The 21,884-nt window shown below is 42.9% G+C and overlaps 1 protein-coding gene across 1 annotated transcript in view; it reads left to right on the top strand.

Moving 5' to 3' along the window:
* LOC124116125 (angiotensin-converting enzyme-like) overlaps positions 1 to 21,884 on the top strand; it is a 40,415-nt gene that overhangs the window by 6,190 nt on the left and 12,341 nt on the right. Inside the window, exons 6-16 of the mRNA XM_048381607.1 lie at positions 679 to 776; positions 1,743 to 1,915; positions 3,689 to 3,813; positions 4,827 to 4,925; positions 5,791 to 5,935; positions 8,221 to 8,319; positions 11,154 to 11,276; positions 11,770 to 12,046; positions 16,550 to 16,798; positions 21,174 to 21,335; positions 21,746 to 21,833. Of these exons, the coding sequence (XP_048237564.1) occupies positions 679 to 776; positions 1,743 to 1,915; positions 3,689 to 3,813; positions 4,827 to 4,925; positions 5,791 to 5,935; positions 8,221 to 8,319; positions 11,154 to 11,276; positions 11,770 to 12,046; positions 16,550 to 16,798; positions 21,174 to 21,335; positions 21,746 to 21,833 (1,638 nt within the window). The remainder of the gene's footprint in view (positions 1 to 678; positions 777 to 1,742; positions 1,916 to 3,688; positions 3,814 to 4,826; positions 4,926 to 5,790; positions 5,936 to 8,220; positions 8,320 to 11,153; positions 11,277 to 11,769; positions 12,047 to 16,549; positions 16,799 to 21,173; positions 21,336 to 21,745; positions 21,834 to 21,884) is intronic.

The raw sequence follows: 21,884 nt of genomic DNA, 5'->3' as shown, positions 1-21,884 counted from the left end.
GGTGTACTGATCCAGTCGTTGTATAATCTACACTCTTCTACGTGGCCAGATGTACTAATCCAGTAATTGTATAATTCGCACTCTTCTATGTGGCCAGGTTTACTGATCCAGTCGTTGTATAATCTATGCTCTTCTACGCGGGCAGGTGTATCCAGTATTGTATAATCTACACTCTTCTACGTGGGCATGTGTATTCAGTCACTGTATAATCTACACTCTTCTACGCGGGCAGGTGAATCCAGTATTGTATAATCTACACTCTTATACGTGGGCAGGTGTATCCAGTATTTTATAATCTACACTCTTATACGTGGGCAGGTGTATCCAGTATTTTATAATCTACACTCTTCTACATGGGCAGGTGTACTGATCCAGTGATTGTATAATCTACACTCTTCTACGTGGGCATGTGTATTCAGTCACTGTATAATCTACACTCTTCTACGCGGGCAGGTGAATCCAGTATTGTATAATCTACACTCTTATACGTGGGCAGGTGTATCCAGTATTTTATAATCTACACTCTTATACGTGGGCAGGTGTATCCAGTATTTTATAATCTACACTCTTCTACATGGGCAGGTGTACTGATCCAGTGATTGTATTATCCACACTCTTCTACGTGGTCATGTGTCCTCCTGAAGTTACTGAACAATTATGAAAGTATTTCCTTCCCAGGTAATATGTGGGCTCAGCAATGGAACAACTTGTACTCCGATTTGGTGCCAATAAAAGGCAAACCAAGTGTTGACATCACCGAGGAACTGAAAAGACAGGTAAGACCGCTACGATATTAAAGAGAAGGAACTGGCATGGACTATGTATTGAAATAGAAACGTATTAACGGTTGTTTAGAGTTCTATAGCGAGATGGTAACAAGAAGTTATGACGCCTTAACTAACAGTAATTACACCATATTTTGCCATATTTCTTGAAATAGAACCATAGAGAAAGGTTGTTATTTAACTCAGTGAGATGATAACGCGAGGTTATTACGCCTGTTCTAACAGTAACTACACCAAACTGAACATCTGCTAAGGTGTAGTCAATCGTTGTATAAGCTATATGCCGCACTCAGCATACAGCTAAATACTGCGTTCTGTAAATAATCCAGTCTGGACCAGACAATCATGTGATTGAAATCATGCGCTCCGATCTATGCAATTCGGATACGATGACTACATCAAGCAAGTCAACAAGCGTGACCACCCCATCATGTCTTGCCTCTGTAGGCAAAATGACTGTAAGCAAAGTGCACTGTAGGCGATAGTAGACTCCACCCTTACAAACATGGCTTGCTGAAAAAAATTATATAATTGCCCGGATCTACACGGGGCTATTCACATTTAAGCCTCTAGCCTTAAGTTTTCCAAAATCTTACACATGTATGAGCTGACGATTTGTGGCTTATACGTAGTTTCCATGTTTTCTTAGGTGAACAGTTGACTTGCCTTTGCATGTGTTTGTGACGGGTGCCCCCGGTGGGGCAGGATACGCTCACCTTTTCGCGAACACCTGGTATCATTATTATTTGATAGTGATTCATAAACACATGCTTGTGATATAGTCGGAATTGCACAATCGACTCTGCTTTATGCAGAGATTTCTATTGGATATGGAAAGGCTTTTGTCACCTTTTTCAGATATAATGAAGTTTTACTCATATTTAGTTCTCATTCTGACACTGTCAGGCTTAAGTTTATATCTAAGGTACCATTTCTTTTCAAACATTATTTTTTCAGAACTTCACGGCTGTGAAAATGTTCGAAGTCTCCGATGCATTCTTCACCTCAATGGGAATGAAAGAGATGCCACAGTCGTTCTGGGAGAACTCCATGCTTGAGAAACCCACTGACGGGAGGGACGTGGTCTGCCACGCCTCGGCCTGGGACTTCTACGACACAGAAGACTTCAGGTACGTTTAAGTAGCGTACCTGTTTCACGAACATCTGAGGTCTTCAATGTAAATTGACTTGGCATTGATTCGTGACCTGTACTTGTCCGGACTAAGCTAGCCGAGACTGACATGAGTGCCATGTCACAGTTTAACATGGATACCTCAAGCACCACCTTGTTGTGACGATGCCAAGGAATCGAACCATCCACCTTCCGCCCTCCTGGCAGCCGCTCGTCCTCTACATCACGGAGGAAGTTCATACAGATTTGAATCTAGGACGTTTTTTAATTAATTTGTGCAATTTAAGAAACATTTTTTATGAAAATTGCGAAAAACCTCTTCATCACCGATTTTCAGCGGTCAATTAAATCATTTTTACCGCTATTTTGCCTTTTATGCCGAATAGAATCTGAGATGGGTTATACATCACGAGATGGGTTATACATCACGAGATGGGTTATACAACACGAGATGGGTTATACATCACGAGATGGGTTATACATCACGAGATGGGTTATACATCACGAGATGGGTTATACATCACGAGATGGGTTATGCATCAAGAGATGGGTTATGCATCACGAGATGGGTTATGCATCACGAGATGGGTTATGCATCACGAGATGGGTTCTACATCACGAGATGGGTTCTACATCACGAGATGGGTTATACATCACGAGATGGGTTATACATCACGAGATGGGTTATACATCACGAGATGGGTTATACATCATGCAATTCCTGCTCAAAGGTTGTTTGATCAAAGTTACAACATTCAAGGGACCCGTGAAGATCCGGGGTAGAATAAGTCTTCAGCAACCCATGCTTGCCGTAAAAGGCGACTATGCTTGTCGTAAGAGGCGACTAACGGGATCGGGTGGTCAGGCTCGCCAACTTGGTTGATACATGTCATCGATCCCAATTGCGTGGATCGATGCTCATGATATCAATCACTGGATTGTCTGGTTCAGACTCGATTATTTACAGACCGCCGTCATAAAGCTGGAATATTGCCGAGTGCGGCGTTAAAAAACAAACGCAACATTCAAGGCCTCACTTAAGCTTTCGGGGGTACGGGTGGCCCAGTCGTCTGAGGCGCCGCGATTCCCTGTGCTGAGTTGCGTCCCGTGGACACGCCAGAAACCTTTGATTTTGGGTTCGAATCCCGGTTCGCCCCGATTATGTTTCTAGGTTTGTCAGCACCATACCCTTGCTCGTTGGTTTCACCGAAGTGATAAACGTCTGAGACCTGCATCACTTCGGCCTTTCCTCCCACATTAAGCTGACAAGCCGCGATATAACCGGAATACTGTTAAAAGCGGCGTTAAACACAACTCACTCACTCACTCACTAAAGCTTTCAAACGTTTTATGGTAGACATGTGGAGGACATTCCAATTTTGGCGCATCAGTGTCAAAGATTATGTCCGATGCAATTCCCTACTTGTGCCATATGTTCCTGTGGTTTTTAAGTGAAAAATTGACTTGCCTTTGCATGTGTTTGTGACGGGTGCCACCAGTGGGGCATCCTGCGTCACCTTTTCTCGAACACCTGGTATCATCACTATGTGATAATGATTCATAAACACATGCTTTTGATAAAGTCGGAATCGTACAATGGACTCTGTTCTTGGCAGAGATTTCTTATTAATATGGAAATGGTTTTGTCACTCTTTTTTACGTCGAGTACAATCTCCAGTACAAGCACCTGTCTGTCCGCTAAAGAATGGGAGCTATGAATCACTAGTGAAGTCAAACATCATGTTACCACAGCTCCTTTCATCACTTTCAGAATAAAACAATGTACGGAGCCCACTCATAGCCAGATGGTTACTGTGCATCATGAGATGGGTCACGTGGAGTACTATCTCCAGTACAAGCACCAGCCTGTCCTCTTCAGAAGGGGCGCTAACCCCGGTAAGTCATCTATCCAATATCACAACTCCTTTCATCACTTTAAGAATCAAGCAGTGCACGGAACCGACTCATAACCAGATGGTCACCGTGCATCATGCGATGGGCCATGTGGAGTACTTCCTGCAATACAGTGATCAGCCAGTGCTTTTCCGCGGTGGAGCTAACCCGGGTATGTGACCTTGAAACAACGGCAGGATAGGAATAGAAAATAGTTTAACTAAAATAAAAATAGAATAGTGAGACCGCCTCATCTGTTTCATATTTAGATCTATGCATAAAGATTCAGAGTGACAAAACACTCTCCATAAGACTGTATAACAAGAGGGATGACATCAACTTTCCAATAGTCAACTTTCCCTTCATGTCGAGCAGTATTCCAGCAGCTCCAGCCTTTGGTGTTTACACTTCACAACTTTTGAGATACAATCGAGCATGCTCTTTCTACCAAGATGTCAAAGAGCGTCATACGACTCTTACTCAGAGGTTGTTTGATCAACTTTACAACATTCAAGGCTTTACAATTCAGCATTAAAGATTTCAAAAAGATTTATGGTAGACACGTGGAGGGCATTTCCAAGTTTGACGCATCAGTGACAAAAAGTGATGTCCGATGCAATTCCGTATTTCAGCTTGTACCGTATGTTACCGTGCTTTTCCAGATGAACAATTGACTTGCCTTTGCATGTGTTTGTGACGGGAGACATCGGTGGGGCAGGCTACACACACCTTTTCGCGAACACCTGCTATAATTAATATTTGATAGTATTTCATAAACACATGTTCATGATAAAGTCGGAACCGTACAATCGAGATTTATATTGGTTTTGTCAATTTAATTATCTAGGAAAGGGTGTGTGACCTGTCGTCATGTGTGTGTAGTGTAAGAGAAAGCCCCAGTTTTATGCTTACCAACATTCTACACACAGTGGGTGGAGACTTCCAACATGTGATTTGATTTAACACCAAAATATTTTTGCAATTGTTTCAAGTTAAATTTATTATGATTGGAACAGGTTTCCATGAAGGAATAGCCGATGTGGCATCTCTGTCCTTCCAGACACCTAAACACCTCCACGCCATTGGCTTTCTCCCCACCTTGGAAGAGGATGATGGTAAGGAAGATGGAAGTGTATTGATTATTGTGTTTGTTTGTTGTTTAACGCCGCACTCAGCAATCGAGTCTGGACCATACATTCCACTGATTGACATCATGTGCATCGATCCACGCATTTGGGATACGATACCATGCATCAACCAAGCCAGCAAACCTGACCACCCGATCTTGTTAGTCGCCTCTTAAGACAAGCTTAGTCGACATTAACGGCAAGCATGGGTTGCGGAAGACTTATTCTACCCCGGATCTCCACGGGTCTGTATTGATTAACGCCGCACTCAGCATCCCATAGTAAAGCTTTTAAAAAGTTTCATTTGACGCATCAGTGACAATAATGTCTGATTGAATTCCTTTATCGACTTGTGTCATATGTTCCTGGGTGCCGTTGTACGTAACGGCTCAGCGCTACGACTATCGTAAGTCTCTGTTTAGATATGGGAGTTACGATCACCTTAGCACTAAAATCGCTTTGTACAACGGCACCCAGGAACATATGTCCCTTTTCATGAGGTGAACAACGGACCTGCCTTTGCATGCGTTTGTGATGGGCGCTACCGGTGGGTCAGGATACGCTCTCCTTATCGCGATAGTGATTCATATACACATGCTTAGGCTATAGTTGGAAAACATAAACTCGAAGTATGGAATGGATTTTGTCGCTTTTAATTAAATAATATTGAATACATTAATACGGTCACATTATCAATCTAACAGTAACATAGCCTTTAGGTTAAAGAGTTCTCTCGTCACGCCGAAAGTGCATGTACAGATCGTGAAACTCATTTCTTATTGTTATGCGTCAAATGCGGCATACCCACCCACCCACTATGAAGCTATCAGCCGCTATGTGGTCCTGTTCGCAGAAACTGACATCAACTTCCTGTTCAACATGGCGCTGCAGAAGATCGCCTTCCTTCCGTTCGGCTACCTGATTGACCAGTGGAGATGGGATGTCTTCAGTGGCGCCACGAAACCAGAAGAATACAACGCCAAATGGTGGGATTTAAGGTGTGTTTCTATGAGCGCCGTAGAAAGGAAGTAACCCTTGTTTGTTTACCTGGGACAACACCGCATAGGATCCCGTTTTACACTTTGAAGCACTGCATGAAAACGTTGGTAAATGCTTTAACTGTTTGTTTGTTTGTTGTTTAATGTCGCACTCAGCAATATTCCAGCTATATGACGGCGGTCTGTAAATAATCGAGTCTTGACCAGACAATCCTGTCTTTGATATCATGCGCATCGATCCTCGCAGTTGGGATTTGATGACATGCATCAACCAAGTCAGCGACCCTGACAACCCGATCCCATTAGTCGCCTCTTACGAACGGGATTGGGTGTTGATGCTCATGATGTCAATCACTGGATTGTCTGACCCAGACTGACTTGACCTAACACCTGAAGACATGTCCATTTTTCTTTTGTATGGGATTCCAAAGTTGGATTGAAATCCATACAAAGAGATATTAATGCTGTGTACAGCAAATGTATCGTCTAGTCCTTGTCTAAAAGATTAACCATCATCCTTAATAAAATCAAGGAAGGACTTTATTTATTTTCACAAGCTCTTTCTACGAACATTTCAAAAAGCGTCTGTCGCTGTCCTAAGAATATAGGTTTGTCGGGTAGCATAGTGGTTAACGCGTTCGCTCGTCACGTCGAAAGCCCGGGTTTTATTCCCCACATTATGTGTGAAGCTTTCTTGTGTCCTATAATAGTGCAGGAATATTGTTAAAGGCGCCGTAAAACCGAACCCACTAACGAAACATAGTAGTTTTACTTACTTTTGTTTAACGCCGCTCTCAGCAATAGTCAAGTTATAACAGGCTGTAAATAGACAGACAATCACGTAATTGAAAACAGTAACAACGGCCGAGGTAGAAAATCCGACCCCTTCCAGTTTACTGTTTACTGTTGACACTAATCGTACATTTGGTGTACTTTAAGATCCTTGGCCTAACAAGGGTATTAACAACGATAATCTTTAATATGACTGCAATAGCAACCCTGCGTCATCTGATCATCATGAAGAATGAGTGAGTTAAGATTTTACATCGCATCGGCAGTATTGCAGCCATATCGCGTTGAGAACGATTAACAATTATTAAACACATGTCGGCAAAGGACAGTAAAACGGTAGGGACAATATCCCATTGTGAGTATAAAACACAAATCAGATCACATATGAAACCTTATTATTCATTATACACACTTATATCAATTTTATTTTTGTCTGTTGTTTTACGCCGCTCTCAGCAATATTCCAGCTATATGACGGCGGTCTGTAAATTAATCGAGTCTTGACCAGACAATCCAGTGATTGACATCATGAGCATCGATCCACGCAATTGGGATCGATGACATGTATCAACCAATTCAGCGAGCCTGACCACCCGATCCCGTTAGTCGCCTTTTACGACAAGCATAGTCGCCTTTTACGGCAAGTATGGGTTGCTGAAGACCTATTCTACCCCGGAATCTTCACGGGTCGCTTGCGTGAGTGAGTGAGTTGGATATAACTAATTAGGAACAGGGTAAAGACCACCTTATAGGGGATAATAGGGCCCTACAGTACCTCTGCTTCCTACATGATTCCCCAGAAGGATTTATGCCATCACTTCTGGTAACATTAGTAGCATGGATCACAAGCCATGAATGGAAATCAATGCATTAAAGCAGTAGTCTATATTATATACGTTGATCAAGAATAGACTGCGGCATGAGAACGCTGATTTTACACTGCTTCAGCCACCACCAACTCTCCGCCCAGTAGTACCACAATATGATAAATATCTCACGTATTTGGAAACACATCAATTATGCAAAATATATCCATGAATACTATTTCTCTCATAAAGCCAAGACGTAAAATATCACTGACCTCATTAAAAAGGTTCTTTGTTTTTTTTACGATTATAACTATCCCAGAATCGGAGGAACCGCATCTTTCAATAAATACCAAGTACGGCATCGTTGTAAACTGACCAATTCAAATCAAGTATGACAACCCAAGTAGGTGTAACCTATATAGCTGGCTTAATTGCATGTAATATATTTATACCTCCTTGCGTGTCCCACTTCTTGTTCATAAGATCTCGGATATCTATTTAATCCCAAGGCTAGTCACTGTGGTCAGCTGTGCACTCCAAACGCAGCAGACCAGACCGTGTTTGTGACGGGTGCCACCGGTTGGACTGGATACGCAAACCTCTGGTATCATCCCTACTTATTGGTGATTCATAAATATACAGTCTTAATCTTATCTCGAATTATTTGTTGTCTCATCTACGTAGATGCAGTCTGCAGGGAGTTTCACCACCCGTGAAGAGAACTGAAGAAGACTTTGACCCAGGAGCAAAGTACCACATACCAGGCAACGTGGCATATATTCGGTATAATTCAGTTAATCACAATGTGCACTGCCAGTGGTTGGTTGGTTTGCTGTTTAACGCCGCACTCAGCAATCTTCCAGCTATATGAAGCGGTCTGTAAATAGTCGTGTCCAGTGATTGATATGAGTATCAATCCAGCATTTGGGATCGATGACAAGCATCAACCAAGTCAGCGAGCCTGACCACCCGATCCCGTTAGTCGCCTCTTACGACAAGCATAGTCGCCTTTTACGGCAAGCATGGGTTGCCGAAGACCTATTCTACCTACTGCTAGTGATGAACACGTATCTTTGTACTGCCAGTGATGGACACGTATCTTTGTACTGCCAGTGATGGACACGTATCTTTGTACTGCCAGTGATGGACACGTATCTGTGTACTGCCAGTGATGGACACGTATCTTTGTACTGCCAGTGATGGACACGTATCTTTGTACTGCCAGTGATGGACACGTATCTCAGTGATGGACACGTATCTTTGTACTGCCAGTGATGGACACGTATCTTTGTACTGCCATTGATGGACACGTATCTTTGTACTGCCAGTGATGGACACGTATCTTTGTACTGCCAGTGATGGACACGTATCTTTGTACTGCCAGTGACTGACACGTATCTCAGTGATGGACACGTATCTTTGTACTGTCAGTGATGGACACATATCTTTGTACTGCCAGTGATGGACACGTATCTTTGTACTGCCATTGATGGACACGTATCTTTGTACTGCAAGTGATGGACACGTATCTTTGTACTGCCAGTGATGGACACGTATCTTTGTACTGCCAGTGATGGACACGTATCTTTGAACTGCCAGTGATGGACACGTATCTTTGTACTGCCAGTGATGGACACGTATCTTTGTACTGCCAGTGATGGACACGTATCTCAGTGATGGACACGTATCTTTGTACTGCCAGTGATGGACACGTATCTTTGTACTGCCAGTGATGGACACGTATCTCAGTGATGGACACATATCTTTGTACTGCCAGTGATGGACACGTATCTTTGTACTGCCAGTGATGGACATGTATCTTTGTACTGCCAGTGATGGACACGTATCTTTGTACTGCCAGTGATGGACACGTATCTTTGTACTGCCAGTGATGGACACGTATCTCAGTGATGGACACGTATCTTTGTACTGCCAGTGATGGACACGTATCTTTGTACTGCCAGTGATGGACACGTATCTCAGTGATGGACACGTATCTTTGTACTGCCAGTGATGGACATGTATCTTTGTACTGCCAGTGATGGACACGTATCTCAGTGATGGACACGTATCTTTGTACTGCCAGTGATGGACACGTATCTTTGTACTGCCAGTGATGGACAGGTATCTTTGTACTGCCAGTGATGGACACGTATCTCAGTGATGGACACGTATCTTTGTACTGCCAGTGATGGACACGTATCTTTGTACTGCCAGTGATGGACACGTATCTTTGTACTGCCAGTGATGGACACGTATCTTTGTACTGCCAGTGATGGACACGTATATTTGTACTGCCAGTGATCGACAAGTATCTTTGTACTGCCAGTGATCAACACGTATCTTTGTACTGCCAGTGATCAACACGTATCTTTGTGCTGCCAGTGATGGACACGTATCTTTGTACTGCCAGTGATCAACACGTATCTTTGTACTGCCAGTGATGGACACGTATCTTTGTACTGCCAGTGATGGACACGTATCTTTGTACTGCCAGTGATGGACACGTATCTTCGTACTGCCAGTGATGGACACGTATCTTTGTACTGCCAGTGATCGACAAGTATCTTTGTACTGCCAGTGATCAACACGTATCTTTGTACTGCCAGTGATGGACACGTATCTTTGTACAGCCAGTGATGGACACGTATCTTCGTACTGCCAGTGATGGACACGTATCTTTGTACTGCCAGTGATCGACAAGTATCTTTGTACTGCCAGTGATCAATACGTATCTTTGTACTGCCAGTGATGGACACATATCTTTGTACTGCCAGTGATGGACACGTATCTTTGTACTGCCAGTGATGGACACGTATCTTCGTACTGCCAGTGATGGACACGTATCTTTGTACTGCCAGTGATGGACACGTATCTTTGTACTGCCAGTGATGGACACGTATCTTTGTACTGCCAGTGATGGACACGTATCTTTGTACTGCCAGTGATGGACACGTATCTTTGTACTGCCAGTGATCGACACGTATCTTTGTACTGCCAGTGATCAACACGTATCTTTGTACTGCCAGTGATGGACACGTATCTTTGTACAGCCAGTGATGGACACGTATCTTCGTACTGCCAGTGATGGACACGTATCTTTGTACTGCCAGTGATGGACACGTATCTTTGTACTGCCAGTGATGGACACGTATCTTTGTACTGCCAGTGATGGACACGTATCTTTGTACTGCCAGTGATGGACACGTATCTTTGTACTGCCAGTGATGGACACGTATCTTTGTACTGCCAGTGATCAACACGTATCTTAAAGGAGAACTAGACTCAGGAGAACTGGAAATCCTAACAAGATTAAATCGAGGTCCTCGCATTACGTATCTGTTATGAAGTAGATCAAGCAAGTAGGTATTACCCTATTATTACACAAATACAATGTCCACGTGTCCCACATGGCCGCAACTACAACGTCTAGACCTAGATTCAAAATAGAGAGAACCCGCAGAGCACAACTCATGTCAAATGCTAAAAACCTTGATTTGAATGCCAATGTTTTTCTAATTTCACATCGTATTTTGTAAACATCCAATTATGTTAATAATGTTTTCTCTTTGTTATTCTTCATACAATTGTTTTCAGCGTAGTTTTACTTGTTACAGATACTTTGTGAGTTTCGTCATCCAGTTCCAGTTTCACAAGGTCTTGTGTGAGGAAGCCGGGCATACGGGGCCTCTACACAAGTGTGACATCTACAACTCTACAGAAGCCGGAGACTTATTCAGGTGGGAGACTGTACCTTTTGTTTGTTTGTTGTTTAACGCCGTACTCGGCAATATTCCCGTTTAGCATCATCGATACACGGGGAACACGTTATTGAACCAGATGATGAACCAGACCAGGTAGCTATTATGGAGATGGGGGGAACATTCGCAAAGGTAACGTTCCACGCATCTATATAATGAGTTACAACAAATAATATTATAAATTATTTTATGAGTGGTACAAAATCGTCAACAAAACCTCCTGAGTTGGATGCTGGTTGTTCAACGCTGCACTTGCACTGCTACCTTTCCGCTATATGACGGCGGGCTCTGTGTAACAAACCAAACCTTGATCAGACAAACCAGTGATTGATATTATGATAACGATCCACGTCGTCAATTAGCTTGAATGAGTCAGTTAAAATTTAACGTCGCATCGGCATTATTTCAACCATATAGCGACGAGACCAATGAGTGCGACGTTTAACAATAAACAAACGTATTGTCTTCACAGTGGCATGTTGGGGCTGGGATCCTCCAAGCCATGGCCAGAGGCTATGCAGAACATCACAGGCCAGAACAAGATGGACGCCCAGCCTCTGATTGATTACTTCCAGCCTCTCCTTGATTGGCTCAAAATCCAGAATGCCGGAGTCAACGTGGAATGGAGTGTCACTTGTCCGGAGTTTGTTGACGCTAAGGCATCTGCCACTTCAATTCATTTATCTGGATTCGTGTGCTTGTTTCTCTTGGTTGTAGCTGGGTGGCTGAACCGTCGAGGTGAATGGTTTTGAGTATGATGCAGTTGTGGACGTCCACATAATCCCTTTCTGTACCTTTGTTTGTAAATCTTGAGAGGAAACAGATACTGTCTCAGTACAACTGTATGACGGATTTACTAATAAACATATAAACTCTCTGTATGCCAAACATAAAGCGATGACATGATTGTGCAGAACATTACATCAAAGTATTCGATCAAACGGCAGCTGCAAATCAATCAATAAAATAACTTTCCAACTAGATTTTGTTTTTTCTCTCTTAAAGGCGACTAGAATGACTTTTTGCTTGTTGAGAAAACCTGAAACACGGAAATGAGAAAATATATACTTTCCTTTTTGCACACTAGCAAACATAACATTATAACAAATTGTTTGTTGTTTAACGACGCACTCCAGCTGTCGACTCAATAGCTTTTACATCATCTGCTCTTTGATGACTTTTGGAGAACACTAGCGCCTATATTTCAGATGTTTAACGCCGCGCGCATTGCTTGCTTGCTTGCTTGCTTGCTTGCTTGGTTTGTTGTTTAACGCCGCACTCAGCAATATTCCAACTATATGACGGCGGTCTTTAAATAATCGAGTCTGGACCAGACAATCCAGTGATTTATATCATGAGCATCAATCCGCGCAATTGGGATTGAGGCCATGCATCAACCAAGTCAGCGAGCCTGACCACCCGATCCCGTTAGTCTCCTTTTACGACAAGCATAGTCACCTTTTACGGCAAGCATTGGTTGCTGAAGATATGCATCAACCAAGTCAGCGAGCCTGACCACCCGATCCCGTTAGTCGCCTTTTACGACAAGCATAGTCACCTTTTACGGCAGGCATGGGTTGCTGAAGACCTATTCTATAGCTAGAATATTCCTGAGTGCGGCGACAACAAACAAACAACCATCCAGGCTTGCCGTAAGAGGCGACTAACGGGATCGGGCGGTCCGCCTCGGTGACTTGGTTGGTGCATGTCATCGTATCCCAATTGCGTAGATCGATGATCATGATGACGATCACAAGGAAAAATGTTTTCTATAACACTGAGCGCCAGCGCAGCATACCCAGGAAACCAGGCTGCTGTTTGACCTGCTCAGAAGATAACATGATGCCATCGCTATCATTAGATTTCGTTGATAAGAAGTATCACAACATGCATGTAGATCTCGGGGCATTTTTCTATCTGGCTTCTTAAAGCATTGGCTTTCTACATGGAGTCATCAATTCTTCGCTGTTGGTATTTGAAGCGTCCCCTAAATCTAAAGTTTTCCGCACAGATCTCGTTTGTTAAGTAAACAGTTTGATTGATTGTTTAACACCGTCACCAATATTCCAGCTGTATGATGGCGGTCTGTAAATAATCGCGTCTGAACCAGACAATCCAGTGTTTGATATCATGAGCATCGATCTACGCAATTGGAATACCCGATGTCGTTAGTCGCCTCTCACGACAAGCTGTAATATTGCTGAGTGCGGCGTCAAAGAACAACCTCACGTCAAGCATAGTTGTATACAGAATTATATATGTTCAAATTGTCTCTCTGAGTTATCTTATTAAATTCATGAGGGTTATGGTACCATTTTGGTTTCCAGTCCTTCACCCTTAAAGGAGCATTCAGAATAAAATGTTGACTTTGAACATGCCTTGTTTGTGTTTGTTTGTTTGTTGTTTAACGCCGCACTCAGCAATAACCCGATCCCGTTAGTCGCGTCTTACGACAAGCATAGTCGTCATTCATATGTACATAAGATACAATGCCCAAAGAGTCAGATTGTCACAGTAGCTTCGACATTTGTTGTTTGTTTGTTTGTTTGTTGTTTAATGCCGCACTCAGCAATATGTACTCGTTGTAATGTCTACTGAATCGCAAAGGAAACGTCACGTCATGAAAATAATTCAAGAAATTTGCTTTCCATGAAAATCAAACTTCATTTGCGTTTGCTTGTGCTATTTCTGATAAACGACACCCTAAAACGTGGATCAAACATTCTTGTATCGATATCAGCGCCATGCAAGACTTTCGAAGAATCAGAGAAACCACTCTTTGGGATGACTGTATGCCGTTGGTGACCCGGTGTCGTTGCTGTAATCTGTAGATGGTTCACACGGGGACATTAAAAGCATTGGCAACCATTCGTGCAGTCTGGCCAGCATGCAGCATGATTCTCTTGCGGTTCAGTGTAAGTGTACATTGTTGATGTATTTTTCATTCTCTAGGATAATCAGGTTTTGTGTTAGTTGAGGAATAAATGGAGGCCCTGATGTAATAAATGTTAAAAGCAGCCTAACCAGGAGATTCGAACAATACCAGGTCAATAAAAACATAGTTGACTTATAGATGTCAACTTCTTATATTTTTCCAAAGCAATGTTTCGGTACGCGCCGTATTGAAAAGATTTTGCTCGAAAATTGCCTAGAAAGAATAAAAAAGTTTGTTTCTTTTCGATCAAGCTTAGATGGTTTGTAGAACGTTAACAATGATCTCTAGATGATCATATATCTTTAAGTTCTATGTCATGTCCAGTTTTAAGAGGCTTTACGACTGAGGCCAGAATTGTCATTTTTGCATACTTTTCAAGCCTCCTCAATGAACAGAGGTCGCCATCTGTAGTGTTTGTTCTCGACCCACAGGGCTATAGCAGCAGCAAGGACAGGGGCTCTCACTGGGTCAAGTGCACTTTCAAGTCGTAACAATTCGCGAGAAATGTGAATACTTGTACTGCAATGGCGTTGCCAGTTCTATTTGCTTAAATGTTCATGTATGAAGGAATTTTTTAATTAATAATCTGTAAACGTAATGTATGCATTGTCAGATTCACAGGAGAAGCCCGTTTGGGAATCAGGGACCTGTCATGTTGCTATTCAGGGAGGGAGGGTCAGTGGTTCTCAATAGAATTTGCCGTCCCAATTAGTTGTGTACATACTCAGGTGTGACTTATTCATGCATTACAGTTCTATGGGGAGATATAGAGTATTTAGAATATGTAGTTTCTCACACTGAATAACTGCGCAGTTACGCCCACACGTCCACTAGTTTGTCACGTGGGCATGGCGGAATGACAACGGGAGGGATCAACGAGTTCTAATGATACGAATAGCGTGTGTGTGTGTGTGTGTGTGCGTGTGACGTGTTGTAAGGCGTAACTAATAACAGGATCGGGAGATACGAGACTCAGTGACTTGGTTGATGCATGTTCTCGTATCCAAATTGAGTAGATTGGTGTTCATGATGTCATTCACTTTACCGCCGTCATATAGCTAGAATATTCCTGAGTGCGGCGTTAAACAACAAGCAAACAAGCAAACAGGTGACAACTGTGACTATTCTAAGGTAGTTTCAGATATTGGAGTGACTTCCATTAAGATTAAAGCAGTCTTCCAAGGCGTTTACATAGCAAAGTAAGAAAGTGAGCCCTTGATATCACTTATACGAGTCAGTGGATTTAAATAACTGTTTTAAAGTTTGATGACATATGTTGAGTTCCTCAAATGTTGGGAATCAACTTCGGGTTTGTTGCGTAATGTGATTGAAAGATTGTTACGAGTCGCGTAAAAACCATACTCATTGACCAACTCTTTGGAATAGCGCAAAAATGTCTCCCCCAAACCATTGTACGATTCCGACTATATCATGAACGTGTGTTTATGAATCACTATCAAATGGCGATAATACAAGGTGTTCGCAACCCCTGAAGATCCGGGGTAGTATAGGTCTTCAGCAATCCATGCTTGCTGTAAAAGGCGAATATGCTCGTGGTCAGACTCGCTGGCTAGGTTGATGCATGTCATCTTATCCCAATTGCATGTATCAATGCCCAACGTCCATTATTTACAGACCGCCGTCGTATACCTGGAATATTGCTGAGTGCGGCGTTAAACAACAAACAAACAAAAACAAAAAAAATGTCATAGCACGGCGTGAGGCGTTGTTGCCATCAACCAGAGATCTCCCACAGCCAGAAACGATCATCTGCAGGACACGTAAAATCAAACTGACTCACTGGCTCTAATGAAATCAGAAGAGACCTTATGTCAGGTATATATTCAAACATATGCTTGGTTTGGTTGGTTGGTTTATTGTTTAAAGCCGGACACAGCAATATTCCAGATATATGACAGTGGTCTGTTAATAATCGAGTCTGGACCAGACAATCCAGTTATTGATATCATGAGCATCGATCCACGCTATTGGGATCGATGACATGCGTCAACCAAGTCAGCCAGCCTGACCACCCGATCCCGTTAGTCGCCTCTTACTGCAAGCATAGTCGCCTTTTACAGCAAGCATGGGTTGCTGTAGACCTATTCTACCCAGGATCTCACGGGCCGAAACATATGCTCTTCAGAGACCTTCAAGCGACACACAATACTAGGACCAAACATGATTGATAGAAGCAGCTAGGTGTGTGCGCACTGGCGTCACCTGCACGTGAACTACTTTCTGACCTCTGAAGAGCTTATGTTTGGAGGTCAGAAAGTAGTTCGTGTGCAGGTGACGCCAGTGCGCGCACACCCAGCTGCTTCTATCAATACCCGCTCAGTCTACCTGCGACCGTACACTCGGAGACATGCGTACACACCTCTGTCTTGCGCTATTTAGCGCCGTCACGGTGTTGTTGACCAGTGGTCAACTGATCACTGACCTGGATCAGGCAAGGCAGTTCTTGGACGAGCAGGATGCCGAGAGTGCCCGCGTGTATTACAAGTCATCGGTCACGGCATGGGACTATTACACGAACATCACAGACGAGAACTTAGATGCATTGGTAAGACCCGAATATATCTTGTGATCACATATATGTGAACTCAATTACATGTATCTATGATTATGATGTTGAAAAATATGACTTTTCGAAAAAATATTCTATAATTCAAAATTTCCAATTAAAATTATTTCATGATTTTGTTGCTTAAAAGTTTTGTCTTCTTATTTGAAGTCCCGATTGGATGAATAAAGAAATTCATAAGTGGAGCTTGAATGAGAGAGCGATTGTTTTACGACGCTTTCAGCAATTCGACCAGAATTACCACAAAGAACAACGGGAATGACCGTCATACATTGTGGCTATGTGGGGAATCGAGCCTTCACTCTTTCGTCTTACCCCAATGTTCTCAAGACGGCAAGTGACAAGCAGTCTTTTGTATGCACAAATCGAAGATCGATCAGTATTTAATTCGTTAAGCTACATATCATCCTAATTATTGTCAAATTTCAGTTTTCAAGGATATGGTACAAAACTTTTACTTTGGACTCTTGTTCGGGCACAGATTTGTTTTGAAATATCACTTTTATTTAGGAGATAACTTTTTATTTATCACCCCAAACTTGCTTCCACAGACGATATCGTTTGGGTGAGATCAAGCGATAGCACCGCCATGATGTTGTTGGAATATGTCTGAAAGAGGCGTAAAGTCATACTCACTCACTCACTCACTCTACTCACTCGCTGGCCGTGTCCCATATTTCAATTCTACCTAAGTCACAAAGAGGCTATGTGGGTACCTCTTATCCGAGTCATCACTGTTACATTTGAAAGAGAAAGGAAATTTGAATACCGGTCTTTACACGAGACTTTGTCAGAGGATATATTGATATTTACATGATGCTGACAGTGTCGGATACCGTGAATAGATCTGAACATGACGGTATTCATGTCGCACCGTCTGAGAGGATCTTTTCGTAAATACAGGGAACTTTGTGCCATTGAATGTATTGTTAATAGACTGTATGCGTGCGTGGGGTCATACTGGTCTCCACGGCCTTTTACTGCGAGGATTTGTCAACATTGTAGACTGCTCTAAAGCATACCTTACACGCCCGTTGTTAAGTGGACCATAACACATATTGCTGCTGCATAGGTCTCATGACTCGGATTTTTACCGTCCTTTACTTTTGAGAAACACTATTAGGGATACAAACGTCAAAACGAAAGCAATACCATGAACGTATTAACTATTCTATTAAATGTCTTATTCATGTTTGTTGTTTAACGCCGTACTCAGCAATATCCCAGCTATATGACGGCGGTATGTAAATAATCGAGTCTGGACCAGACAATACAGTGATTGACATGAGCATCGATCCACGCAATGGTTGGTTGGTTGGTTTGTTGTTTAACGCCGCACTCAGCAATATTCCAGCTATATGACGGCGGTATGTAAATAATCGAGTCTGGACCAGACAATACAGTGATTGACATGAGCATTCGATCCACGCAATGGTTGGTTGGTTGTTTTTTTGTTTAACGCCGTACTCAGCAATATTCCAGCTATATGACGGCGGTATGTAAATAATCGAGTCTGGACCATACAATACAGTGATTGACATGAGCATCGATCCACGCAATGGTTGGTTGGTTGTTTAACGCCGCACTCAGCAATATTCCAGCTATATGACGGCGGTATGAAAATAATCGAGTCTGGACCAGAAAATACAGTGATTGACATGAGCATCGATCCACGCAATTGTTGGTTGGTTGGTTTGTTGTTTAACGCAGCACTCAGCAATATTACAGCTATATGACGGCGGTCTGTAAATAATCGAGTCTGGATCAGACAATCCAGTTATTAATATCATTAGCATCGATCCACGCTATTGGGAACGATGACATGCATCAACCAAGTCAGCGAGCCTGACCACCCGATCCCGTTAGTCGCCTTTTACGACAAGCATAGTCGCCTCTTACGGCAAGCATGGGTTGCTGAAGACCTATTCTGGCCTGAAATCTTCACGGGTCTCCACGCAATGGGGATCGATGACAGGCATCAACCAAGTTAGCGTGCCTGACCACCCGATCACGTTAGTTGCCTTTTACGACAAGCATAGTCGCCTTTTACGGCAAGCATGGGTTGCTGAAGACCTATTCTACCCCGGACCTTCACGAGTCTGGGCACTGAGTTTGATATCAGATTACAATGGACATATTCGCTATCAATAATACTCACGCATGTCTAATATATTTCAAACGTCTTGAACTCTAGAGACATGTTGTATGGCAGACAAACATTCCCAATATCGTTTCATCACATTGGAATATATATAAATAATCCTGTAATTTGCATCCTTTTTAAACCCTATGGAAACAGTTGAACCATGGCCTTTTTATTTGCCATGAATGTCAAACCTGTGTAAAACGGATCGCATAAAATTCATTCTTTAGGAATACTTGGAAATAATTCAATTTATTAGCATACATTCCTAACATTTGGCATAGGTGATGTCCCCAATGGGCATAGAATCCAACAATTCCAAACCTTATCCCAAACATGAGGGCACACATGGAAATGTACTATTTCGTGCAGTGTCATATCCCAGACGTGTTCAGATTGTCGGAAAGTCTGGGCTCATTGCTTGCCAATGCAAAGGCATTTTGTGGTTCTTGTGCTCCTGGAGGCGAGCGTCGACGAATCGTGCACAGCGAACACGGGCGTTGTCCTAAAAGACAAAACGTCGACTCACACGCCTTGAAAATAAGACAACAAAGGTAAAAGGGTGTCAGTATATTGTCCCGACAGCACTGTCCAGTGACCCTTCCTTTCACAATATGTAATGGGGTTCGGTCAGTCATTGCGATGCCACCCTACACCATAGCCGAACCACCGCCAACTCTGTCATGAGGTCTTAGGTTGACATTGGCTTGACGTTCATTTCGACGTCCCCAGACACGACCACGCCTATCAAGGCAGTACAAAGTGAATCGGAACTATTCTTAAAAGATGGCAAGTGACCAGGGACGATTACACCAAGTTTCGATGTTGTGTACAACACTGAGGCCTGTTGGCAATATGACGACTTCTAGGGCGGCACAACACGTCGACATCGAGCATGGAGATGAGTGAGTGAGTGAGTGTACTAGAGTATCACAGATGTATAGTATGGAACCATAAAAAGATATCACGATAAATAACAATGCATTATAAAAAAGGGGCTAGGGATCGCCAGCAACTAAAGGTAGGCCACTATACTAGGAACCGTGGGGACTGACAATGGAGATGAGCTGCATTTCTAATTGCGTGACCCGTATCTCGTACTCTAGTAGCCTGATATGAGTTTGCAGCATTTTGATTCGCCGTTTGAGCTCGATTTCGTAGAGCCTGGTTTTGGATCAGTCGATCCTGTACTTGTCGTTGACCTGGGACGACCTGAACGGGCTGATCGTCAACATTTTGGGTTTATTGGTACCTGTTCCATAGTGTGGTAATCACAGACTGTGAAACGTTGAACGTATTGCCCACTGCAGGTCGACTGCTGCAAGATAACAAGACGATCAACGAGGTCGATAAGCCAATGAAGGCACAGTCAGCACCGGGTGTCTTCATGTTCAACCTGTAGTGTATTGTCATTGTGATTAGTGCTTTAGTAAATATTACGTCATGACTGACCGCATGTACTGCCGCCATGATATATGAATAATCCCATGTCTTCGTGGTTAATAGGTACGGGGTCGGTCGGGTAGCCTAGTGGTTAAAGCGTTCGCTCGTCACGCCGAAGACCCGGTTCGATTCGCGACATGGGTACAATGCGTGAAGCCCATTTGTGGTGTCCCCCGCCGTGATATTGCTGGAATATTGCTAAAAGTGGCGTAAAACCTCACTCACTCTCTAATAGATACGGAGATAATCCAAATATGACAACTAGGAAGACACCACACAACCAGGAATAATGCACAAATATAGACTATAAAAACTGTCGACAAAGGGGTCATGGATTACAGCCATAGCAATTTCTGATACTTTTTGGTGCGTGCAGTGCCAAAAACAGATGCTATATGGCAATGATATTGGTAACTCGTATAATTGTTTACGTTTCAATGGGAAACGGTAACTATTATTAAAATACAGATCTGTATGTGATTATTTTATGCACATACCGACTTGAAAGCAGAACAGACACAAGGGGTCTATCATATTCACTGAGTCGTAAACACCAACAGAAGTTAATAAACCCTAAAGGGATGAGACTGTTTATTCTAGCGTTCCTCATCCGTGAGCACCTTGTACGAAACGCGCTATTAACACGTTCAAGGGTAAGATACTTTTGAGTGGTAGTGTACTCCCCATGCATCACACACAATACGGAATAACACACACATGCACGCTTGTATAATGTATTGATGTACGTTATGTGTTCTATGCGTACAGGTCGAGTCCGATCTGATGGTGGCAGAGTTCACAAAGGAAAGTGGGAGGAACGCTTCCATGTTTGACTGGAAGAACTTTCAGGATGAAACCATGCGGAGACGATTTTCAATATTGGCCGACATCGGCACAGCTGCTATGCCTGACAAGACGAAGCTGAAACGGGTAAGAATCATCATATATCAGCCAGTGTGGTGTGGTGTGGTGTGGTGTGGGCTATGATGGGTAGGGATGGGGTGGGGTGGGATTGTGGATGGTCGTGTAAAGATATTACAACACTATAACTAAATCATTTTTCAACATTAATAACGTTAGAATACGCACTTGCGTGTTGCTTGTGTATCACACAATAAGCCCTCTTTTTTATAAGGTCTTAAAAGCTCTTAAAAGCTCTTAATACCTACTCCTGGAAATTTCAAGCAAGTACATTGTCAGTTAGGACATTCACAAATGCCAACTTATTGGTAAGTACCAGAGAAAACGTTCTTGAACTTCCATTTCTCTAAAAAGAAACAAATATTCCTCACATTGACGAATGATCAAACAGGCATTCCATGCTTCGAGATTGTTTTCAGCTGAACAACGTGCTGTATGAGATGGAGGAGATCTACAACACGGGCAAGGTGTGCGTGAAGGACGATGAGTGCCTCGACTTTGAACCGGGTATTTTATTCCATATATTCTTGTTATAACGATAGCGATAACAGATGCTCC

This window comes from Haliotis rufescens, unplaced genomic scaffold (assembly GCF_023055435.1).
Source record: "Haliotis rufescens isolate VD_foot unplaced genomic scaffold, xgHalRufe1.0.p SCAF_4, whole genome shotgun sequence".
Taxonomy (NCBI): Eukaryota; Metazoa; Mollusca; class Gastropoda; order Lepetellida; family Haliotidae; genus Haliotis; species Haliotis rufescens.
This window is presented reverse-complemented; position numbering and strand designations above follow the sequence as displayed.